We start from the raw sequence: 25152 nt of genomic DNA on the forward strand, positions 1-25152 counted from the left end.
CTACAAAGAAATGACAGATGCCAGCAGCACCACAGAGAGCCGAAGTCCTGCCCTCTCTCATATTCCACTAGCCTCTGTAACTCAGTGGGTTTTGTCATCGAGGATGACTTTAATTGGTCTCTGTGAGCAGATGAGGCATGTTCCCGGGGTTTTCTATCTACACGTGCTAACATACATGAGTACTTACCACTGTAATGGTAATTAACGATTTGAACTTGAATCGTATCAACGAGGAAAAAAAAATATTTAGTTGGCACTCAACGACTACAGTGTCCATGATGCTAGCCCCATAGCCAACAGAGAGCTCACATTACATCCTAACCCCCTGTAGACAGAATTTCCCTTTATTTCAGAACAAAGAAATGACAGAGTCCCCTGTCTTGTTCCACCAGCTTCTGTAACACAAGTCATCATAACTGGTTCTCTTTTACAGTCTCCATGAGAACCACCTACGCTCTCCACTTACGTAATTTACCAACTTTTTAGCTGCAACATGTGTGCTGTTTGGCTGATGTCTGTTTTCATAGCTCTCCCCATGACTGTCAAATCGGTGACTTTTAATTTCCTTTCTTGCAGAGAGTTAGAAGGGAAGATTAATACCACTCTCTTGTCTGTATGGTAAATATGAAGCTACCACCAACAGCTGGCTAAGCTAAGCTTAGCACAGAGACTGGAAACGGGGAACAGGTATCCTGGCTCTGTCCAAAGATAACAAAATCCACCCACCAGCACCTCTAAAAGCTCACTACTTAACTCGTTCTATCTCAATTGTTTAATCTGTACAAAAATCAAACTGTAAAAACAACAATTTGCTGTTTTATTAAAGATATTATGAGCCCAGCTATTTCTCGGCCAAAACCAGTTGCCAGGCAACCAGCGGAGACTCCAGGAGATTACTGGTCCCAGCCAAGTTTTCTTCTTTAGCAAAGTGTAATGTCTCATCAGGGATTAATGATGTCTTCGTAAAGGGTTATACAAGAAAAAACCTGCACCTAGAAAATGAAAGTTATGATTTAGATCAGGAAACATCTGATCTGAAAATGTGAGTAAGCATAAAATACCAACTTTTGATGTTTGACAGTTTTCGAAATACTCGATTCTATGGACTCATTTCGATCAGTGCTCAAAAAGCACTGAGGTTCGATACAGAGAAGTACTTACTCCTATACTTTGCTCTCCCATTTTTTTTGTATGACAACAGAGGAGGAACAAGATTAGATGTTTCCTGTGACTTTGCTGGTCATCATTTGCCTACACTGCATACACCTCCTTTTCAGTAAACCCGTTTTTTGTATCCATCAGGCTCGGTATGGAGCATGACGGCCAGGGAAATCGCTGTGCTGATGAGACCAGTATGGGGAGCATCATGGCACCACTTGTCCAGGCAGCTTTCCACCGCTATCACTGGTCACGTTGCAGCAAGCAGGAGCTCAATCGATACATCCAGTACATTCTGCTTCTCCAATTACATGATTTCTCATTTTCTCTTCACCCCATATGGGTGTAATGCTGCGCATCTTATGTGTGAAGCAGCTCAATCTGTTATTGATTTTTTTTTTTAGAACTTTCTCCTTATTTCGTCCTTTCTCCAAAAAATGTCACATTTATGACTGTTGTTCTCATCTTTTCCTCAGTTCCTATGACTGCCTGCTGGATGATCCCTTTGAACACAAGTGGCCCAAGCTCCCCGAGCTCCCTGGAATAAATTATTCAATGGACGAGCAGTGCCGCTTTGACTTTGGCGTTGGTTATAAAATGTGCACTGCTGTAAGTCCCCCACACTTTTTTGGGACACTGTAACATATGCTCCTATAGAAAGTGAATAATGTGACTCCAGTGGGAAATTTACAAAATTCATCTTAGACTTAGCTCAGAGCTCAGAGTGACGTACGGTAAGGATGGGTGTTCCTCCTACAACGTGGAAAGGCTGAATGAATAAGTTTGTTTACTCATCTTTATCTCCAACGAGAATAACCAAGCTCAAAATTGCTGTTCCCTCATTTAGTTTCGAACCTACGACCCTTGCAAGCAACTGTGGTGCAGTCACCCTGACAACCAGTACTTTTGTAAAACTAAAAAAGGACCTCCAGTGGATGGAACAGAGTGTGCACCAGGAAAGGTGGGAAGTGTCTCTGAATCTGCTTTAAATTATAAGTTTTATTGTACATAATTGCAAAATGGAGCTCTGTGCAGATAGAGAGACGATCAAAAAGCTGGGAATGGTTTCAAAGTCATGAGTTTGCACTTTTACGACTTTTCTTTCTTTTGGTCTTATAGGGCTGTCTTTTTTCCTGTCTTTTTCAACTTTTCAGTGGTGTTTCAAGGGCCATTGCATCTGGAGATCCAGCCAGCAGCCTCAGGGCCACGATGGGAGTTGGGGTTCTTGGTCAAAGTTCGGCTCTTGCTCCAGAACTTGTGGGGGTGGTATTCGCTCCCGCAGCAGACAGTGCAACAACCCTCCGTGAGTGCTGTGGCAGCGAGGAAACTGATTCTGGGTGGCAAAAAAAAAAAAAAAAAAAAGCACACTGAAACAAAATCTACTACTTATTCAGTAGCCAAAACGTTTATATGATCTGTGTGTTCATCCAACACATGATGACATACTGTAAAAGTGTGACTGCAGAGCTGGATAGTAGAGCCAGTTTTTGATCCAGCACTGGCTCACACTCTTGTGTTTAAGAGTGTGAGCTACTGTATATACTGTATCTCTGCCATTTTGTTTCTTTTTTTTTTTACACTTTAAAACTTAAAAGTGAGGATGGTTGAGGTGGTTTTTTCCAAGTAGTACATACAGGATAGATGATCTGACAGGGAGTATTAGAGTAACACATTTGGGGTGTTATAGCTTACAATGCCACTGATATCGCGTTGTTTTTATTATAATTATTTTTTTACGTAAATATTTTGTTGCGGTCAATATCATTTGAATTCATTTCACTTTAACATGGCAGATTTTCTGTATCTAGTTTATCCTCTTTATAAATTTGGACGTTTGGAGACTTGGTGCATATGCCATTTGCCCTATCTCATAAAGTTCCCATTCTTTATGTGTGCATGTGATGTATGTATTTTAACCTTCTGGGATTACACCTGGAAGGACAACCTTTGAAGAAGGTTTGAGAATATCATGATGGAAACCACCTTTAAGCGCATCACTTTGAATTTGTCATTGATCAGGCCTGCCTATGGTGGCCGAGATTGCCCCGGCTCTGCTTTTGACTACCAGATGTGCAACACTGAGGAGTGTGCTGGCCCTTACGAGGACTTCCGTGCTCAGCAATGCATCCAGAGGAGCAACAAATACCACAAAAACATCAAGCACACCTGGCTACCATATGAACACCCAGATGGTAAGTCTGTTAAGGGTGAAGCAACGTTGGCTCCCTCTTTCAGAGGTGAGCTTAAAAGTTTCTTGCCAAGCAACAAGTGGACAAATGATATTTGTAGGAGCAACTGCTTGCATGCCTGTTTGGATTGAGGCATTATCTGTCCAATGTGTCCTGTGTGTTGATGTCTTTATCAGGTTCTGTAGATATGTGGATGAACCACGGTGTGTGTTCTTTGCGTTTTCAGAGGGCCGTAAGTGTGAGCTGAGCTGTAAGTCAAAGGAATCGGGTGAGGTGGTGTTCATGAACCAGGTGATGCATGATGGGACACGCTGCAGCTACTCAGACCCCTTCAGCGTGTGCGCCCGAGGAGAGTGTCTGGTATGTCTTTACTAAAACTGTTTGCACTCACAAACACAAATAATGGCATGTCTAAGACAAACAAAATACTCTTTTTAATTACCTTGTTAACAAATCTGTGAATAACAACTTCTCCTCTTCCCTCACTGAGAAATCCAGAATGTATGAATATGCAAATATTTTTCATTTCATAAATTTAACACATCTTAAACTTAGATTTAAGGTTTGGCACATTGATTCTTTCCTCTTTCAGTAGATGAATGTGTCGAACTCTGCACACAAATCAGTCTGTACAGTTTAAGTCAAACATTCAAGTAAAGTAACAATAAGACACATTTTATTCTCAGTCTCTGTCAAGTGATGAAGTCATCACATTCATAATTTTGATTATAATCTCAGAGTAGGTGAATATTTTTTAAATGCCATGTGACAAAAACATGTCAAAATTGAATTTAAACTCTTAATAACAACATTTAATTCTTAGAATTTCAATTAAAAGTTACAAATTAAAAGCTATATGGAAAACTTGTTTTAAATAACTTTTTCATAGTGCATTTAAACAACAAAATAGATCTGATTTAGAATGGCAATATTTTTATGTTTCATTAAACACGTGGTGTTGCCTTTATTATTATTGCCTTCATTTTTTATGGCAGAGATAAGCATCCTCATGCAGTGGAGTACTAGAAGGAATATCTAATAATAAATATCACCTGAAAAGGAGCTGTGTTTGGAAAGGCCATTTTACCATAGTGCCTTAACCTTTACTAGAGTGTCCTTTGATGATGAAAATAGTGAGTTACACAGATATTTGATTTCTAAACTGTAAATTATTGTGAAGGAAATACCGCACACTTCTGCACTCTGCCCTAACGAGAACACACACAGACATTATTTGGTCATAAATTTGGGACTTTTACAGCTGTAGGCCAGTAACTCAGTGTTTTGGCTACACTCTGTTATGTCTGGGTGTATTTCCAGTATGCATCATCTTAAACTAGGCTGCATTTTACCATGGCATCATTTTCCCAGCGGAGTAACCTCAGTCTGTATGAAACTCAGAGCAAGCGTTTCCCTGATTTGATTGACTGTCTTTGCCCTTTCCTCCTCACAGCACGTTGGCTGCGACAAGGAGGTCGGCTCCTACAAACAAGAGGACAAATGTGGAGTGTGTGAGGGGGACAACTCACACTGTCGCACTGTGAAGCTGACACTCACCAAGACGCCAAAAAAGAATGGTAATTATCAACCACATGAACACACCAGTGCTGAAATCAGCAGCTCTGCTTGAGAAGAGTCATTATATTACATGACTGGCATCATTTAAGCTCAAAATCACTTATCCAGAGGCCTTAAACACATCTTCTCGGAGTTTTATGATTGACCACAGTCTATATCCCACACTATCATCAAACAAAGGACTAAACTTTCTGTCTTGATTCAGAAATAATTGGCTGCTATTACAGCCCAGAATACGTACCTGCTGTTTAATGCTCCCAGCTGTACTGTGCTGTGTCTCTTTGTTTTGCTAGGAATGCTGAAAATGTTCGACATCCCAATAGGAGCACGCCACATCGTCATCGAAGAGAACGAGACCTCTCCTCATATAATTGGTGAGTGCATCTCACATCCTTTTCCGACTGTGGAAACACATGATAATATTAGTGCTAAGTAACAGAATAAGATTGTAAATAGATTGTAAGATTGTAGATTGTAAATTTGATAAGACAAGTTACACATTTCTGGGGTATGAATGTGTGTTTGCTTGCATACTCACCCAACAGTGGACTTCCCAGTTGTTACACACTCACCACAGCGGACCAGTGAGCCAGCAGGGGACTCATAGTTTTCCACCACATAACACCCTGTTTCTATCTCCCTGGAATACAGTGCCCAAAAGAAATAGTCTTTGACTAAATAGCTTACCGTGTTAGAGGACTGCTTGGTTGTTCTGAGGCTCAGTTTTATGGGACTCAGTTAAGACCAACACCCAAAGTGAAGACTCAGAGGCTCTAAAAATATAGCTCAGAAGTTGCTGAACAAATGGCTCAGGGTGCTAGAGGACTGTTTTGAAATTTTGAGGGTTCAGTCCTCATTTAAGTCAGTGAATTTTGATGTCTGATTTCCAAAGGACAGACACAAAAGGTCTAAGAAACACTTTACAAATAGTCCTGACCAAATGGCTCAAGGAGTCCAAGGACTATTGAGAAGTTTTGAGGACAAGGGTTTGATCATTATGATGCTTGCTATAATCATACCTTTGAAATCCAGTGTCAATAACAAATATTAGTCAACCGTCTTTTACAACTAGCTCAGGGTGTTAGATGGGTGCTTGGAATTTTTGAAGATGTGGGCTTGAGCCTAATTAGATTAACTGAGTTTTGAGCTCAGATGGCCAAAGACTCAAATGCTTTAAGAAATACAGCTCAGAAGCATCCAACCAAATGGCTCAGCGTGTTCGAAGATTGCTCTGAAGTTCTGAGGCTGTAGGTTCCATACTTGTTGATTTTAGAACTCCAGATGAAAGACTCAGGGTCTCTAAGAAATGGAGCTTGAGTGCCTCTGACCCAATAACTTAGTGTCACAGAGGACTGCGTCAAAGTTTTGAGGGCGGCCTTCCCACCACCACCCACCAGACTGATAGAAGCTGTGGGTTATGGAATGGAAAACCACGAGCTGCTGAGGTTATACTGAAATATGACGTCATGATTAAGTTTTTAAATATGTTGGAAGATTTTTGCAACTATAATAAAATACTAGTATTAAAGTAGCCACTACTATATTAGCCTACTACATTAATAGCCATATACACTACATACATGAGATGGAGCAAATGCATATATAGTTATTAGTTACATAATTCACTGGTTTTTCTAGATAGTTGTGTGTTTAATAGAGTGCAACACTTAATTAGCAATATTAGTCTTATATAGAGTGTATTGCCACTAGAGAACACTGCATGATTATTTGTTAATATTTGTCCAAACAAGATGTTTAAATGTTAAAAACAATATAATTAAATGATCCATTTTTGAGAGACATCAAAAAGCCTTTGTATGTATCCATGTCCCAGTATGTGTCCACCACAGATAGTTCCACTGCAGGCTATTTAGGTTTCCCTCTTTGATAGGGAGACATCGGCCAGGGTCCCCTCTTGACATTGATATTGATAATGTGAAAGAAGAAAAAAAAATGTTATTTCTTTTTTATTTTCTCAAAATGACTAAAAATGACCAAAAATAGTGATTCACACCAAGTGTGAAAATTCACTGACTTAAGTGAGGACTGAACCCTCAGAATTTAAAAACAATCCTCTAGCACCCTGAGCCATTTGGTCAGCAACTTCTGAGCTATATTTTTAGAGCCTCTGAGTCTTCACTTTGGGTGTTGGGCTTAACTGAGTCTCATAAAACTGAGCCTCAGAACAACCAAGCGGTCCTCTAACACGCTAAGCTATTTAGTCAAAGACTATTTCTTTTGGGCACTTTATTCCAGAGAGATAGAAACAGGGTGTTATGTGGTGGAAAACTATGAGTCCCCTGTTGACTCACAGGTCGTGTCCCCAGTTGGGAAAAACCTGATTTTTATATAAGTGGTTATGGTTAGGGTAAGGTTAAGTCTCCAGGAAATCAATGCATGTCTATGTAACGTCCCCAAAAGTGACCAAGGTCAACATGTGTGTGTGTGTACGTGTGTGTGTGTGTGTGTGTGCGTGTGTGTGTGGGTGTCACTTGACTGTAATTGCTGGGTTATTTACCTTGTGAGACTAGCTGCATAATTTCATTGATTGTTTCAGACCAGAGCACAGGGTCACCAAGTTCAATTACTTTACTCAGTAAGGAACATTAAAGGGTCAGTTCACCTAAAACACACTCAAATATATAAACAGCTTTAGCTTCATTTGTCCAGGAATTGATAATGGAGGTGAAAGGAATTTCATATGTGGCACTCACAGGATTCAAAAATGGCTTGACAAAAAAGGGCAGCGACAAGTCTTTCAAAAAACTGTGAGCCTCATGCAAGAACCACTCATACAAACAGATTTGTTCTTAAGTGGCATGTTTGTAACTTAAGAGAAGAACTTTCTCATTCTTAGAATTAGAAGATACTTTGACTTGTAATGCCTTCATCTGAATCAATTTGGAGTTTAAATATGTTACACTAAAAATAAGTTACTACAATAAAACTTAATGCAAAATTTATATTCAGTTCACCATGTCAGTGTGATGGGTATCGTGGTAGCCAACAGTGTAACATCACTGTTTTATATTTGTTTGTCCATCTCCACGACTGTGATGTCCCCTCACGTCACTGGCAGCTGTATTTATATTTTTTCTAGTGTTTTTAATGCAACCATTGACACTTCTACATTTGTTATGTTTTTGTGTGCCGATTTCCAACAGCAGGACTTGAGGCTCCAGGATGTGAAATTCTTTTTACCGTTGGGTGTCATTTTTGTGAATGAAACTTGCCCACAGACTGAGCAGAACGGGTAGCCTCTTGGGAGCAATTTGGGGTTGTTGATTATTGCAAATGATCAATTCTCAGGTACCTTCATGTTTTGTGAACATGTGGTATTCATCAAGTTGAGACTAATAATTTATAAGTTTATACATTTAAGAGAGTTTGGGGAATCGCTCTGAACACATGTGCAAGCAAGCGTCCCAGAAAAAAATATGCAAGGTTTTGGATATGAGTGTAAAAAAATGTGCACACATGAGGCCCACTGTCCTGATTACTTTGGATATCCATAGACTCCACTGTAAAGGTTTTCATTCTGTATGTTTTCAGTGGTACTACTTTCTATTGAAGTTGTGAACCTGAAGAAGCCGGATGCGTTCCTCCCTATTTACAATATAGTGCACTATATTTACTGGCACCATTTTATTCGACTGTCTGAATGACAGAAATTCCATGTAGTGTCCATGGCATGTGTAAAACTGTCTGCTAAAAATCCCACGATGCAATGCATTAGATTTAATATATGTGGAATTTCATTTGAGCAACACTATGGCTGTCGGTGAGGACGCAAAGTAATAAATAAAAAAGAAAAAATAACTTTTCTTTTTTTTACACTCCAAACGACAATTAGACTAATGTAATAATGTAGTAACAATACAATAATAAGGAGTTGATGAACATGCAGCCCAAGATAAACATGAGTAAATTAGTGGATGCAATCTTGCAGTGCACATTGTTTCAACGATAGCTATGACATGAATAATAACAGAAAAATTGACAACACAATCTGAAACCAACTGATGAGGAATGTCATCAAACAGTTATATGCAAAAATAGATAAGTCACATCGTCTTTGACTTCTGCAGAGACACCCACAGGGTGAATACATTGAAGGAACACTGCACTAAAAATCTGTCTTAGGTGTAACGAATAATCACCCTATGTTGGCTTAAATGGTACCCCCTGAAAATAGCCTTTCAGTATAGTATTCATTAAAGAGAATAACAGAATGCCAGGATGCGAGCTTAATACTTAATTAACATAGACTACATCCAGCCAGAAGGCATGCCCCCTTTGGTGTTTGATGTTACATAGACTTTTTACACAGTTTTTCACAGAAATGTTGTCAAAAGCACTCTTCTATTCAGATAACTGCAAGGTAAGGTTTTTTTTTGTGAGAAGAAGACTATAAAAGCCAGTCACCCCCTGTGGTTTCTCTGTCAGACTTGACACTTTATGCAGTAGCTGCGAGGTAAAGATCCCAAATTCCTTGTCCCTGAAGCTCGTTACAGTAAACGATTTTATGACATCCTCCCTACTGTAAAGGAAAAATCAATTAGCAAGTTGTGCTGCCTCTTGTATTCCATCAGCTTAATCTAACAAACATCATCAATGTGACAACCTTTTTTTTTTTATTAACAAGAAACACTGGCGAGACAAAAACAATCACCACTTATTTTATGTCTACATTGTTTCTCCCCGTGGAATAATACAGATGTCAGTGCAATTATCACAGCTGTTGAGTCATATCACAGCTGCTATTGTGGTGATGTGATGTGATGTTTTCTGATTTGAGCTGAATGTAGCTGAATTGGTAGAACAATGTGTTGAGAAAAGCTTTATATGTACAGTCAGGCCTGCCGTGTATCTTGCTGGCTTTTTTTCAAGCTAATAACTGGACGTTAAAGTTAAAGCTAGGTGGTAGCTATTAGTGGCTATGTTTTCCAGATGTTTAAGTTATCTAAATAAATGTCTCAACTTGCTCTTGATTAATACCCTCTGACCCCATTGTAGGTGGTGCTGTACTTGTTACAGCTGCATCTTCCACTTCAATATCTTTTTTCAAATACCTGGCCATAAACTCCCTTGCACCTCTGCTATCATTTTCTGTTTTCTCATTTCTCTCTTCTTTTCTGTGCCCCTAACTCTTGAAGATTGGCCATTTTGAAAGTGTACGGGGGGGTTACAGTAGCGTGACAGACAAAACCATTTTTTCATTATAGGGAAGGAAAGTAAAATTGTTTTTGACCTCTATTTCAGGGAAAATTAGAAGGACAGAAAATAACAAACTGTTATGTGTCTCACAAATACTACACTGATCAACCACAACATAGAAACTGGTAACTGGTTTTAATGTTGTGGCTGACTGGTGAATATGAAGTTCTCACAAATATGTATTTCTGACAAATTATTCCAGCAGGTTAGAGGGCCCCTTTGGGCCCCACCTTGACCCAGGGCCTGGACAACCGAACTGTTGTTCCCCCGATGCGTACAGTAAATGCAATTTGCAGTACGAAGCAGTCTGTCTGTATGTCAGTATGACTGTCTTCAGGTATTTGAAGGGGTGACACTCATATCTATCTGCTTACAATAGCTCTCTGTGCAACTGACAAGAGTGAGTCAAGATCACCATGGCATTCAGCCAAACCCTCCCTCTTCTTTTCTCCACTCTTTTCCTTTCTGGCTTTTATTAGCTCATGGGAAGAAGAGATGACACACAACTTGGAGGATTTGCGGTTGGCTAACCACAGCACCAAACATCTCAAAATACATACTGACACATTCCCCTTCTGAAAGGAAAATCTGTTGTCTGCGAGGGAGGGTTGATCCTGAATTTCTGTTCAATTTTTGAGAATTTTAGCAAATTATCAAAAAACTACATAATGTGCACACATTCTTTCCCATCACACATGCATAAAATATTTTTTTCCTCATTACTGACAGCTGTGAAGAATCAAGTTACTGGAAACTTCATACTGAATGCAAAAAGTGAAGATGCTGAATCAAAGACCTTCATCGAAAATGGTTTACAATGGGAGTATTCCATTGATGGTGAGAAGGAGACCCTGAAAACAACTGGTCCTCTGCATGAAGGCATTGTAGTTCTGGTGAGTGAGACTGGATCATCTTTTACTTTGCTTTTTCTTGAGTTTCATTGTTTATCTGTCTAATAAATTTTTCTTCTCTTCATTGCAGGTCATTCCCCAGGAGGATGACACAAAAATCAGCTTGACATATAAGTACATCATACATGAGGATCTGTTACCACTTATTACCAACAACAATGTACTTCTGGCTGAACTGGACACCTATGAGTGGGCCTTGAAGAGCTGGTCTCAGTGCTCCAAACCTTGTGGGGGAGGTCAGTGAGTACATGTGTTAAAAAACAAAAAGAAACGGCTTGCAGCTTTAATTACAATTGGTCTTTTTTTTTGGTCACAAAGCAATTGGTCTTTGTTATTGGTCCTCAGTGAAAAAGTTACTGACTGACACCTTAAATGCTTGAGATGATTGCTCAATTAATCTATTAGTCAATTCATAGAAAATGAATAGACAACAAAATTGATAATCATTTAAATCATGCAAATGGCAAATGACAAACATTTGCTATTTCCATTTTTTTCAATGTGAAGATTTACTTATTTTCTGTATTTTAAATAATTGCAAATAAAATATCTTTAAATTTAGTATACAGCTGGACCGTGTATGGTAAATATGCGAGATTGAGGACGTAGGTGAAAAATTTTTTGGAGCCACCGTAAATAACTACTTTCAATGGAAAGAAACTAAAGCTTGCTCGAAAAGTCGCTAAATGTCGCTAGATGACATAATACGCTAATTAGCCTATTCGGACGTAATTGCATCGTGTTTGCATTCTTCCCAGTGTCAGCCGATTTCAGCCCTTTACCTGTTTGCTTCTCTCTTACTCTCTGTGCTCACACTTACAGTATTTTAATATAGCACATACACATGAGCTAAAAATAACTTCTGTGATGTGATTTCAGCTATATTTACTTGTAAAACGATCACTAGAGAGAAACTTAGAAGCTCATTAAAGTCTATGTGGCAAATGTGTGGTCAGCTACCCTCATGCCTACGGGGCAATACTGGCAGCTCTCTTCAGCGGAAACTAGCTAAGGTTTGTCCAAAAAGTTGCTAGTCCCTGGGTACTTTTTTGAAAAAGAGTTGCTAAAGGGGTTTGAAAAGTCAGTAAATCTAACGCCAAAGGCGCCAAGTTGGCAACATTGCCAGTAAACGCCCCCTGACAACATAATAGAAACTGTTTGCACCAAAATTATTTTGACAGAGCAACAGCCAACGGGGAAACTCCAACACTTGGCCAGCTGACCAATGGTGTAATTTCATCAGTCAGTTAGTAGGTCAGCGACAGACATTTGCGTTTATAGTTCTGGCCCTGCTGTTGTGATCCAGCCAAAAATGTTTGGGTTTCAGATTTGTCTGCACTATACGGTATGTCTCTATGACCTTGCTAGAAGATTCATGATGTCCCTTTTCTATCCTTTAGGCATACAGTACACAAAATATGGGTGCAGGAGAAAGAGTGATAGCCGTTTGGTGCATCGTAACTTTTGTGAAACCAGCAAAAAGCCCAAACCCATCCGCAAACGCTGCAATGTGCAAGAGTGCAGCCAGCCCGCGTAAGTGACCTCCAGCTGATGTACCTGATGGTACATCCTTACTTTTATATTTCAGTAGTTAATAAGTTATTATAAATGCTAATAATGGCCTCCATATGTGCATCCTGGCATAATTTATGCCATTTTAGAACGAATGTGAGTACTCTTGATTTGTGGAGGAGAAAAAATTCAGTTTCTATGTGACATGGAAACCTTTTCAAAGAGCCTGCTGTGCTGACAGGTGGGTGGTGGAAGAGTGGACTCCATGCAGTAAGACCTGCGGGAAGCTCGGCTACCAGACCAGGGTGGTGCAGTGCATGCAGGCGCTCCACAATGGCACCAACAGGCCCGTCCACAGCAAACACTGTACAGAGGATCGTCCAGAGACAAGGAGAGCCTGTAACCACACCATATGCCCTGCCCAGTGGAGGACAGGGGCTTGGTCTCAGGTGAGCACGTTCTTAAGGTCAAACTTAGCCCAGTTATAACTCAAGTGTCTCTTAAATGGAGATTTACACATAACTAAATTAAAACTGGTTCTACTGCACAAACTAGTTTGTATGTAGAGATACGTCGCAAGACAAACAAACTTCTTGCAACTCATCGTCCACTTTACAGTTGTAACAGTTCTCAATTTTAATTTGTGCACATACAAAGAGGACTTTGTTTATTGTAAACTACAGTGGTTATTGTCTTCTTGCAGCAGAAAAAACAACACCACTTGTGTACATAAAGTCAGATTGCATTTAGATTTACACTGATATATTTCTTATCTAAAAATCCAAGTCCTTTCAAGTGAAAATGAAGACCCACAAAGAAAATGAGTTTATGCCAAATATACGCCGAGACTTGAGGATATAGAAGGATGTCAAAACTTTTGAAGGGGGTGTGAATATTATGTGCATAAAATAAACTTAAACATGAATTAAATAAAAGGACTGTTGTAGTTGCTCCCAAGGTTGTTGTAAACATTGACATGTCCTCTCGTAAACCATACATGTCGTTCTACATGATCAAACACAAAATAACTGTTTGGATATTTGTGTCAAGATTAAACTGGCACATGTAATATACCCCGACTGTGGCTGTCAGGTGTTGTGACAGGGTCATGATTCATATCCTCATTCTGAAGGAAAGCAATATTAATAAATACATACACTGCTACTACACTGTAATAACAGTTTAATATGTTTCCTATAGCTTTAACGTGTGTGTGTGGGTGTGTGTGTATCTGTGAATTTCTGTGTGTGCGTGGTTGTTGTGTATTAGTGCTCGGTGACCTGTGGCGAAGGAATCCAACAAAGGCAGGTGGTTTGCAAGGCCAGCGACAACACCATTGGAGAATGTGAGGGCGAGAAGCCGGAAACAGTGCTCATTTGCAAACTAAGTCCTTGTCCAGGTGAGATCCACATACATGTCATTAGGGAACAGAGTTGATCCGTTCACCAGCTGACCCGTCTTACATACACTGTTAAAGAAACTGGCTCTGCATGATCAAGTCATTTCCGTTCCATGATGGATGCAGAAAGAACTGGCAGAAAGATTTGTGTGTTTCTTTGGAAGAACTTGTGGGTAGTTTATGCACATTCCTGCACATTTAGTCTTAATCCCCTGGCAGATTTTAGATTTGTATATGATATTCTTCTGACTCAAAGGTGATCTCACAGCCAGATCAAACTGGTTACACATTAACTCCCTCATGAACTTGAGCATAATTTAGCCAGAACTAACAGTTAGAACTGCAGATTTAGCATGTCACATAGTCCACAGAGAAACAATCAACTTACATCAGCAATGTCAAAAAAATAGTGCGACAGGCCCAAATTGAGGACTAATAATTGACTACATTTTCCTGCTTCTATGATGAATCTCACCAGCTGTTCTGACTGCACTTGGTCCTTAGTCTACTCTAAGGACAAAGAACCTTCTGAATACCCAAAGGAAACTGTCTAAACCAAAAGATATTTCAGCTTCCTTGTCAAAACATTTCTGCACTGATGCCCTCCTGCAGCTTTTCTCATGTTGCTTCCTCTTCAAAGAGCTGGGAGCCACCACATTTTCCTGTTTCCCTGTGCAGGCAGTGAGTGGAAAATGGAGTGGTTTTTGTCAAAAACATGAAAAATTCCAGGTTGGGCCATGTGTTCTGTAAATAGCACCAGGATTAGTTATAAGTTTCTCTACAACACAGGTCTACTTTTTACAGGAGCAAAAGGTTGTCAAGAACTTTTCTTGGGTCTTGTGGCTCTTGTTTGGTGTCTTATTTAGGAATATTTTTTAGCCTCATTTTGTCCTGTCTTTGCTGTCATACACCTCAGGACAGCCAGTGTCTTCTCTCACTGTTGAAACAATGGGAATGGGAAACTCCACAATAAAAGATGAAACTATACACCAGAGGGTTCCGGAAAACCCTGTCCACAAAATCTCTTCGAGTAAGTTAGTATGTAATTTGTTTCAGAAATCAGTCATGTTGATCTAAACTTAAATATCTACAGTAGAAGTGTTTTTCCTTCAGTTTTGCTCTTAGTGATGTCCTCTCCCTTGTTATTACTAGATGAGCCATGTCTGGGGGATAAATCGATTTTCTGTCAAATGGAGGTTCTTGCACGTTATTGTTCCATCCCTGGATATAATAAACTTTGTTGTGAGTCTTGCAACAAGAAAGAAAACCTTGCCACTCATGCTCCTGACCTCCAAAACACCTCAGTGGCCTCAGTAGAACCTTTTCAACCTTCATCACCCAAGGCTCCTCTACCTGCTACGACCCAGAGCCCACCCCAAACCACTAAAGCCATCATCAGACGGCTATGGTCCACTGCCCCAGTGCCAACCAACGCAACCGCTGCTGAAGCTTCACCATCTACAGGTGCTGCTCTGCCCCAGGTTCCCACCAGCAACTCCTTCCTCACAGCTGGGAAGGGAGACTCAGACCCGGGGCCTCTTCTACCTCCAGGGCCGCCACGGCCCACAGCAGACTCCAGTGGAGGTGCCACTAAGGAGCACAGTCCAAACAGCACTTTAGGCCCAGTCGCTGCCAGGTCAAGAAGGGACGATTTAGGATCCGAGAGGGACTCGACTCACAGAACCCTGTCAGATCAGAATTAACGAACAGTGAGCGATGTTGTGAAGGTGCTGCTCAGTGAGACGGTCTCATACATCAACTCACCCTTTGCAGCATCTGATAGACTTGCAGTTTTGCTGCAGATATTTTCTTTTTTTAAGATTTTTTTTCCATGCCAGTGAACTGACCAGCGATGGTTACCTCATCAAATCTCCAGAGCGATCTGCACACTGCGTCACTCTGCCCTCTGTGCTTCAAATATGAAACAGAAGAAAAACAAGTTGTCAAAACGAAGGTGCTGTAAACTAAAACGACTACAAGACGTGTTCAAAATGTGATGACTGCATTGCTACATTCATGTTTTTATCTGTGTACAGTTGTGTAAGCCTGTTTTTTCAAGTGCATTAGAACTACTATTGAACTGGTATTGTGAACATGAGGAGAGGTCAAAGGCCACGGTTTTGGAGGTGCGTGTGTCTGCTGCGGAGTCTTGAGTGTGCCACCAGAATATTTATAGACCAATCAATTCATAAATTGCTAAATTTTAAAAACAATTATATCTTTACTAATTGAAATGATGCATTAAAAGTCTGTTCTAGATAAAAAAAATCTTTATTATCTGTATTCTGTTTTTTAAATAACGTATTAATGAATTGATCGAATAGTAAAAAGGAAACTGCAAAAATTATTTTGAAAAAGATTTTTAAATTTTTATATTTTATCTTTAGATTCACTAATGTTTCTGCCTATGATATTTCATTGTGCTGCTCACTACTACAGGTTCCATTTCACGATCGCTCTAATTTAAAAATGGCTCTCACATTTTAGGATGCAAGCAGTGTGATGCCTAAGATTTATTTGAGGTCTAACCTTCAGAGGACTAACTGGAGTGCTGACTGGCCAGCTGTTGATTTCTGACTGACAAGGCTTCATCCACTTAATCTTATTTTAGCTGAAGGTGGCAGCACCAAGCATTATACAGCTGACCAATCAGAGCGCCTGTTACTCTAGTAAACTTTAAAAGCACAGACACAGCAAGCGGTTTAAAGCTGTCTTCTTCTAGGATATTGCGATGGTCATTTTTCAGAGGTTTCTTCTTTTTTTTAGACCAAGCGAGTAATAAAATAATTGAAAAATTAGGCTATACTGAAAATAATTTTTGCACCCCTAGTTAAAACAAGAATTTGTGGTTTTGGCACTAGTTAAGCTGCTTTAACCATTTTGTGGCAAATAACAGTTGGGCATAGTGACTTCCCAGACTTGTCTTGTTGCCAACCAGCTGAAACGCTGCACACAAGTGCTAGGCGAATGGGTCAACCACAGCTCGTTGTTTTTTACATTTTTATCTTTTCCCTCTGCTTCCAGTCTTCATGTTAAGCTAAGCTAGCCGGCTGCTAGCGCTAGCTTCAGCCTTAACAGACATGAGAGTGGTATCGATCTTGTCATCTAACTCTCAGGAAGAAAGTGAGTGACCGTATTTTGCAAATGTAATGAATATCATAATCATTTTTTTTTTAATGTAACATTTAAATGATAATTTAATTAATGAATTTATAATAGCTTTTAAATAACTGATCAGTTTTTAAACTGATTATGATAAAACACTTTTTAAGTCTATAATTATTCCATTGGCACACTCCAGGCTTCACAGTCATCACTCCTGGCAGGGAGCTTCATTGCCTCCCTGTCCCTGGTGCTCTTTTTTGTTGTCCACATCCAACGTACTGGTGATTTTCCTCACTGATAAGCAGTGAGCAAAATCCCCTCTGTAGCATGCCCTCTCTCTGCCTTTGTGGAAGTCAGTTACTTACGCTTTAAAAACAAAAAGATTTCAGAAAAAACACATTATGATATTTTTTGTAACTGATATATTTTTCAGATAATAATGTATATAGTGTAAATTTCAAGTTATGAAAAGTCGTGTTTTGCAATTGGAAAATACAGGTGATGCTGTAAGTCTACAGACTGTGGTCGGTCATACTGTTACACCATTCCTGCATTGCAGTTCGTAACATCATTATGTTTATTGTATAGTTCTTGTATATACATACGTGAATGAAAGCTTTAAATGTTAATATTTATTGAATTTTTAAGTGGTAAAAGAGAACAAAGTAAAAGACATTTGAAAGAACTGAGATTCTTGTTATTCCACTTTCCTCTATTTAATCTCCATTTACTGTTGTTATATTTAGCGTTTGGCCTTTTCTTATTTGGCTTCCATTTAAAAGTGGACATGCACAACTATATGTAGAAACATATGTAACAGCTACTGTAATTGAGAGGAAGCACCTGTTATGCAGTGTGGCTATTGATGTAGTATTCAGAATAATTTTACAACGATGAACGGATGAAAATGAGTCAGGCAAAATATGCACATTTAAGAACCTCATTAATTTTGTCCAGTCATATGCAGAGTACAGTTAGTCATGTGTCAACGGACGAGTGATGACTACTAATCAGGAGATTTTAATGAGGTTTGAGTGGCACACTTGACATTAATGCCTACTATGAGCAAGCTTTCTTCTTAAAGGCTGGCACTGGCTGCTGCGACTGGTCTCTGCCAGCTCTGCTCTGCAGAGCGCTGGAGCAAAGCTTCTCCTCCAGGCATCTCTGCTCTTGCTGAAAGGGCAGTGTTCTGCCGAGCAGCCAGGCTGTCACCGTGCCTCCATCTCCCAGTCTTCCCCTGTGAGTGATGACAGGGTGCTGCCGCTGTGTGTGTGTCACACAGACTCAGTCAGCCCAGGGTGGCGCTCGCTGTGAGACGTCCACGGAGGTGTCTGGTGAAATCCAGCTGTGCTTGGGGCAAAGCTTGATTGACAATGGACTTTGGCAGCCAGCCCTGAGAACAAAGTTATCTTTGTTAGACCCCTGAATTGTATTTTGGTCTTGGTAAACAAAGGAGTTTGAGTATCATCTAGCTAGCCTCCTGCTGTACAATAAATATGTTCTTTTCATATGCAAATAGAGTTCCAATAGACAATATGTAGTTAAGTCTTCAGCAAATTAGTATGCAGTGTTACAGTATGCTCATACCTTTTCTGTTTTTTATAATCCATATTTTTATAGAAACTGTAATGCCGTACTGGGAATTGAAACAGTTATAATGGAAATGACATAAGAAATAATAATGACAATAACAAAAATAGTTGTTTGACAAAATAATACTAATTAAGGCCCACTTTCTAGATATTTCCCAATCATTCGGCCACATCTAACAATCTTCATCTGTGGATGGAGTTTGCTTGGTTGTCACTTACTGCTGTTAGTGTGACAACTGAGCCATATCCATCACAAATGGACTCCATCAGCTGATGAAGACCGTGAGAGTCGGTTGACAGCTGACAAAGCTAGTAAGTGGACCTTAACAAGAGACAGTTTAAAAAAAAAAAAAAAAAAGAATGGTCGAAATCAAAGCATCAGATGCTGAGACATCCAAACTTTCAGTCCCCAGTTATAGGTCAACCTCCAAAACCTGAATCCTACATTCCCCATAATGCAACTTGATAGTGTCTTTCATTAGACTGCCTGCTTCCTAAATTCCCACTTTTTTTTCATTTTCAAACAATCTATAGTTTGTAATGCAAGCTTTCTGCTGAAAAGTTTAAGTCCCAAGCCCCAACAATAATTAGTACACTGAACTTCATATGTAAAATTTACAATAATGCATCAGAACATACTGTATGTATATAAACATGCAGTATACACATATAATGTGTACATCATGCGTAAGTTCTATGCAGTTTCCTGTCAAATGAAGTGTTAAGTCAGGCATTTCCTGTCAGTCATATGAATCAAAACACCAGTTGCGGACTGATAATTTCATGATGACTCAGACAAAAAAAAAAAAAAAAGATCAACGTAACATATTGCTTTACTGAAACTGACTGTTTGTGGTATTGTTCTTTTTGAGTTGTTTGTTTTGTTTATTGCACACAGCAGAAAATGGCCAATCTAAGAATCTCACCCCTCACCAGATAACCGTCTGGCAGAAGTGGTGGAGTTTAGAAACAATGTACAGTAACAGGAAAATGAATTACATAAACACAAAATATTTTTTACTATAAATGAATATTGCATACATTGGAGTCTCCAGATGCTTTTCTTTTTCCTGTTTCCTATATACATGAATTTACCTTCACATCCATATTAAGAAGCCATGTGAAGCGGCTTTTTCTTATATTCCCGTCCAGAGCCTGTATGATGATGCAGGTTGGTCCATCCTCAGCTCTGGAAATATGCAAACAAGCACATTAGCTCATTAGTATTCAACCAAGGATTGATTATATCTACTTATGGATTATGTGATTGTTCAGTATGTATCCTACTACTAAAATTGAAGAGTGGTTTGTGTGTGTGTGTGTGTCTGTATGTTTGTCTGTGTAACTGCTCCATCTAGGAAGCAGCTAGGGGTACAGAATTTTAAACGAACCTATTTCTTAATGAGGCCTTTCAAATGACACCAAGTTTGCCCAGTTTGGTCGCTCCCCCTTCCAGTTCAGTTGTTCCCAGTTCAGTCGTTCTGTCTTTTTCCCTTGTGCATATACTGTGTGATATACGCTATTATTGTGAAGACGCAAGTTGTTCTGTGCATTGAGTCCAATAAAATGTATGTAGACGTGAGCTTAAATATCAGAGTTACAAACGAAGGTCCATCTCAGGCGTCACACAGCCATTGATGCACATACTTATTTGGAAAGTTAATCAATTTAACAGCAATCGATAATACAACCAGACCAGGAGTGAGCAATCGTCATTATCATAAGAGACAAATGTGCATTTACATCATTTATTTTGTAACTTTGGCGGCAAACTGCATCCCAAACTGTATAAATGCAGACATTACATTGTATATAAGGAGCTACTATAATTCTGTATAAGTAGCTGTAATTTGATAACCAATTTCATAGCAACTGTCAAAAAGCCCTAAAGTTTTGTATTCCTTTTTGTTACTCTTTCACTTATATAATGACATGTACATTTCTATGCTTCACCTTATCTGTTTGGCCAAGCTGGGGGTGCAAGAAGTGACAATGTGACAAATGTGACAAATAATAACTGAATCTAACATTCAAATATACAATAATATTATTTCTACGCTATGTTACAACAGTTGTGTGTGTATGTGTGTGCTTCATATATGTGACATACACTTTTTGCCACATCCATTCCAAATTCACCATTATTACTACTTTAATGTCTGCTCTTTGCACAAAATATTTATAATGGGTAAGACAAAAGATTAAAGGGAAATCAGAAAAGTTGGGAGTAAAAGCAATAAAAAGGGCCAAAAGTACATGGTCAAAAATCTTACAACCCTGGTAGGGCTTAAGACACATGTTGCAAGACCCAAAGGCTACTTTGTTCTACACTACCATGATTCTCTCCACACTTGCTTCTAGTGTGCTGAATTTTTAACACCAAGTCCCATCCTGACATTTGGGAACACTTTCGCCATATGCTAATTGTCAAACTATAAGGGTCAGTTCCCAAAAGTTTGCCATTTGGCATACTTCTGAATGGGGTGGTTGGCGTTCCCAAATGTCAATCCAAAAATGTTCATAAATGTCAGCCAGAGACTTGTTGGTCCTGGTATTCCCAGAGACCCCACATTCTGCAAACATAGGGTGGGAAGGGTCTAGAACAAGCCCACATGACCAAATCCCCTCTGTAACATCTAGGAAAATAACTTGTTTTATATGGAATGATCAAGAGAGGATGGTGTGAAGATGGATGAGTCACACGCCCTCTGTCAAAGTTGGGCTGATTGGTGAACTTTTTTTGGACACTTGGTTAAATTAAATTATATTTACTCAGATCAATTCAATTCAATTTACTCAGTTAAATTAAATTGAGCTTAATTAATTCAATCAAATTTATTCAACTAAATTGAACAGTTAAATTCAGTGAATTAAATTGGGGCTATCTGATGGTCGAATGGGTGGGGTGCAAACCAAATGCGAGAAAATTCCCTAAATTTCCTGTCTGTCTTCACTGTCCCTACCAAATAATACCACTAAAAACTGAAATTTAATCAACTAAATACAAATATATAAAATTAAATGTATTCAATCAATTGAATTAAATTGAGTTAAATTAACGAAATTTAATTATAGTCAATTAATTAAATTAAAATGATTTAAATTAATTTAATTCAATTATATTTACTCAAATTACATTGAGATAAATTCATTAAATTAGATTATATTAACTCAATTAAAGTACATTAAATTTACTCAATTAAATTAAAATGAATTAAATGAATTAAATTATATTTATGCAATTAAATTACATTAAAGTTAAACTAAACTCAATATTAATGGGTCTGTCATTTCTAAATGTAAAACATATTGTAGCATGTCTGATTGTTGCCATTCAGCAGCCGGTAACATTGTTGTACACAATACTTCCGGGCTACCTTCTGTAGAATACTAACTGGTCCTATTAATTTGATTAAAGTTCTCATCTTTCATTTCGATTTGGAAATGCCTGTTTTAGTCTATAAAATCATTCCCTGCATGTCAAAGAAAATTCATATTCATTATGTCAAAACAAATTTCTACTCCTAGAAATCCTAAACTCTGTTTTAATGATATAGAAACATTGTGGGAATGTAAGAGATGTGACGTTGGATATTACATTGTTTTCTGTTTTAACTACTTCATTTTGAAGTCTATACCCGAAAGTGCTATCTTGAACAATAATGAAAAATATGTTTAGGATTTTCTTGAAAAACAGAGTTCATAAATAGAATGATTTAGATGTAACTATGGAAATAAATTGATAAATAAATGGACAAAATCACCGTGACAACATAAATTTAGGGAACAAATTACAATTTGCAAGATACAAAGATGCAAATAGATGCTGTACGTCCAGTTTTCGAAAAATAGATTCATTATTTTTTATTTAGCTAATTTTTATAATTACAACTAATTTTCATAATTTGCTCTTGCTAGTATCTCTAAGTTAGAATATCCATCATCTTTCTTGTGTTCTTGTGTATAGAAATTCATTCAAATTCACTGGGCCCTAATTTTATATAAAGTACATCATTGCTAAAAGCATAATTCATGTTAGCATGCTCGTGTTAGCATTTAGCTCCAAGCAGCACTGTGCCTAGCAGGCTCAAAGAGCTGCTACCAGGACAATGGACTTTTAGTCTTGTTTATTGGCACTTCAAATATGACAGTTATAAAAATGTGCTTATGTTCTAATCTTTTGTTCTGTTCCTCTATCTTCACATCCTTCAAAAACCTCGAATGTCTGTCTAATAAAACATTTTTATCTATCACACGGGATATGACTGCAGATGTTTATGGCCATTGATATTAGCCGGTGCTTTCCATGTTACCACAGACTGTCATAACAAATTAAAATGTCAGAGCAAATAATAACACTGGATTTGTTACTGGAGAGCGGTGGTTCTCAAATTTTTTCTGGCAAGGTCCCCCTTCAGAGGACGAATAAAGAAAGTTTATGAAGCTTTTGAATATATTTTAACACATTAATGCCCAGTTGAGAAAGACTTATTTCCTGGTCTGCAGATGATTCTCCTACCTCACAAAGCCTGTCTGAGGTGGGAACGACTCCAGCTGAATCGCTGCTCCTCCAAGATAAACGCTGGACTTTTGTTTGCAACTATGTCTGACACTCAGGAAATCCCTTTGGCCAATCAGATTTCCTGCTGTCTTGGCTGAAACCTCATGAGTGATAATCGTTTCAGGTCCAACGCGCTCCAGAATCTACAACAAGAGACAAGAGAAATATCAAATTCAGTTTGCAAAACACCAGTTGGACTGCAGGACTGAATTGCAACTTAATATATGTAATGAGAGGTCTAGCAATGTGGGAATACATTTCTTGCTGCAAATATGTAGGATGATGTCAGTGAATTATGGCTTTAATCAGAAATGTGCAGACAACTAGACCTTCATCAAGTAAAAGAAGAAATCTTATCTCAGCATATATAACTGAACATTCTCTAAACGTGGGCTTCTTAAATAGTATTGGTATATGGTATTTTGATAGGTTATAGTTTCGCAGTTGATGAAATATCCAATTATTTGCAGCAGCCTCTTGTGAATAGTTTTAAGGTCAGCAGCTCACTTTGATATGCTGTATGCTTGGGTTCCACTGCTGCATATCCTCCACTCTGACAAACAGGAGGTCGTAGAGCTCGTCCACGCTGGCCTCCAGGACCGCCTCAATCCTGAAGACCTTCCTGGCCCCCGGCATTACTTTGCTACAGATCACATCCCCATTGCTCTTGAAAGGAGCAACAAACAACCAACAAACATATATGATTGTAACAAAATTTTCACTATGGTCCAGCTTTTTTCAGAGTGCAGAGGCTGAACAGACATGAAATTTGGAGAAGGCACTCTAATCAATTAGACCTTACCTCTGTGATCTCAACCATCCATCCTTCTTTGTCCTCAAACATGCAGAGAGCCTTCCTCATTGCTTCTTGGCCTTGTTGTACATAGAACAGCTCATCTTCTTTCGCTGGCACAGGCTTTACATCCTCTGGTTTGGGCTCTGCAAGATGTTAGTTATATTTCAACAACTACACTCTAAAAATTTTTATTGAAACCAAGAGAATTATGCTTTTTACCATTATTTTTTAAACCAGCATGCGTTTTCATGTGATGCCGGATTTGTCCCCATTGCTGCAGGTGCGTGATATCCTGGCCTATCACTGCCACAGCTGTGCATTGAAGTCCTGAATGATTGAACAGTTCAGAGATGCAAAAGGAGGGAAAAAAGCTCAGGAGTCAGAATGATGCATTTGCATGAAAAGGAATAATGAAAAAGGTCTTCCGTCAGATTAATTAGGCTGTTTACCTGCCATATTCCTCAGATGTGGGTAGGAAATTCCACAGCAGAGCTTTACAACAGCAGGCAGCATACTGGCTGTCTTTGGCTTTGACAGGAAAGTAACAGTGTAACTCTGGTCTTTATATGGCCTGTGAAGGACACTACACTGAGATAACAGCCACAGAAGAAGATATGAACTGTTCTGAATTCTGTTTTGAAGGCCACACTTCACAAGAGGTTTAGTAACTCAAAAATTACATTGGATGCAAAGCAGAGAGGGAAATCTAATGGTAAGAGCTCTGACTAGTTAGTGCATTTGTGTGAATTTTAAATCACACTTTTAAAATGTAAACTATGTGGAAGATTAGAATCTCCAACTTGACATCACAAATACAAGCAGCCAAAATGGGTTTTCTCTGTAAGGTGGCTGGGCTCACAATGATATATAGGGTAAGGAGCTTTGAAAGGAGCTGGGGTAGAGCTTCTGTTCCTCCAAAGGAGCCAGTTGAGGTGATTCAGGCATTTGGTTAGGATGCCTCCTGGGAGCCTTCCATTGGAGGTTTTCCGGGCACGTCCAACTGGTAGGAGGCTCAGGGGTAAACCCAGAACACGCTGGAGAGACTACATATCTCATCTGGCCTGGGAACACCTTAGGGTCCACCAGGAGGAACTGGAAAGCGTTGCTGGGGAGAGGAACATCTGGACTACCTTG

At 39.0% G+C, this 25152-nt stretch overlaps 2 protein-coding genes across 2 annotated transcripts in view; one reads left to right on the forward strand and one right to left on the reverse strand.

Annotated features, from left to right (window-relative positions):
- LOC120794481 (A disintegrin and metalloproteinase with thrombospondin motifs 3) overlaps positions 1–17567 on the forward strand; it is a 52743-nt gene extending 35176 nt beyond the window's left edge. The window contains exons 8-22 of the mRNA XM_040135589.1: positions 1303–1446; positions 1635–1767; positions 2006–2119; positions 2313–2461; positions 3178–3350; positions 3574–3707; positions 4801–4924; positions 5219–5299; positions 10872–11035; positions 11124–11289; positions 12454–12586; positions 12807–13014; positions 13835–13964; positions 14881–14994; positions 15117–17567. Of these exons, the coding sequence (XP_039991523.1) occupies positions 1303–1446; positions 1635–1767; positions 2006–2119; positions 2313–2461; positions 3178–3350; positions 3574–3707; positions 4801–4924; positions 5219–5299; positions 10872–11035; positions 11124–11289; positions 12454–12586; positions 12807–13014; positions 13835–13964; positions 14881–14994; positions 15117–15667 (2518 nt within the window). The 3' untranslated portion in view covers positions 15668–17567. The remainder of the gene's footprint in view (positions 1–1302; positions 1447–1634; positions 1768–2005; positions 2120–2312; positions 2462–3177; positions 3351–3573; positions 3708–4800; positions 4925–5218; positions 5300–10871; positions 11036–11123; positions 11290–12453; positions 12587–12806; positions 13015–13834; positions 13965–14880; positions 14995–15116) is intronic.
- A 126-nt stretch (positions 17568–17693) lies between these two features.
- Positions 17694–24550, reverse strand: star2 (steroidogenic acute regulatory protein 2). Its single transcript, XM_040135590.1, has 7 exons — positions 24468–24550; positions 24238–24345; positions 24025–24161; positions 23730–23888; positions 23181–23365; positions 19757–19850; positions 17694–18462 (listed from the first exon to the last, which is right to left on the reverse strand). Exons 1-7 carry the CDS (start codon positions 24529–24531, stop codon positions 18358–18360), a joined length of 852 nt encoding a protein of 283 aa, XP_039991524.1. The 5' UTR covers positions 24532–24550; the 3' UTR covers positions 17694–18357.
- Positions 24551–25152: the final 602 nt, after the last annotated feature.

This window comes from Xiphias gladius, chromosome 9, assembly GCF_016859285.1.
Source record: "Xiphias gladius isolate SHS-SW01 ecotype Sanya breed wild chromosome 9, ASM1685928v1, whole genome shotgun sequence".
Lineage (NCBI taxonomy): Eukaryota > Metazoa > Chordata > Actinopteri > Istiophoriformes > Xiphiidae > Xiphias > Xiphias gladius.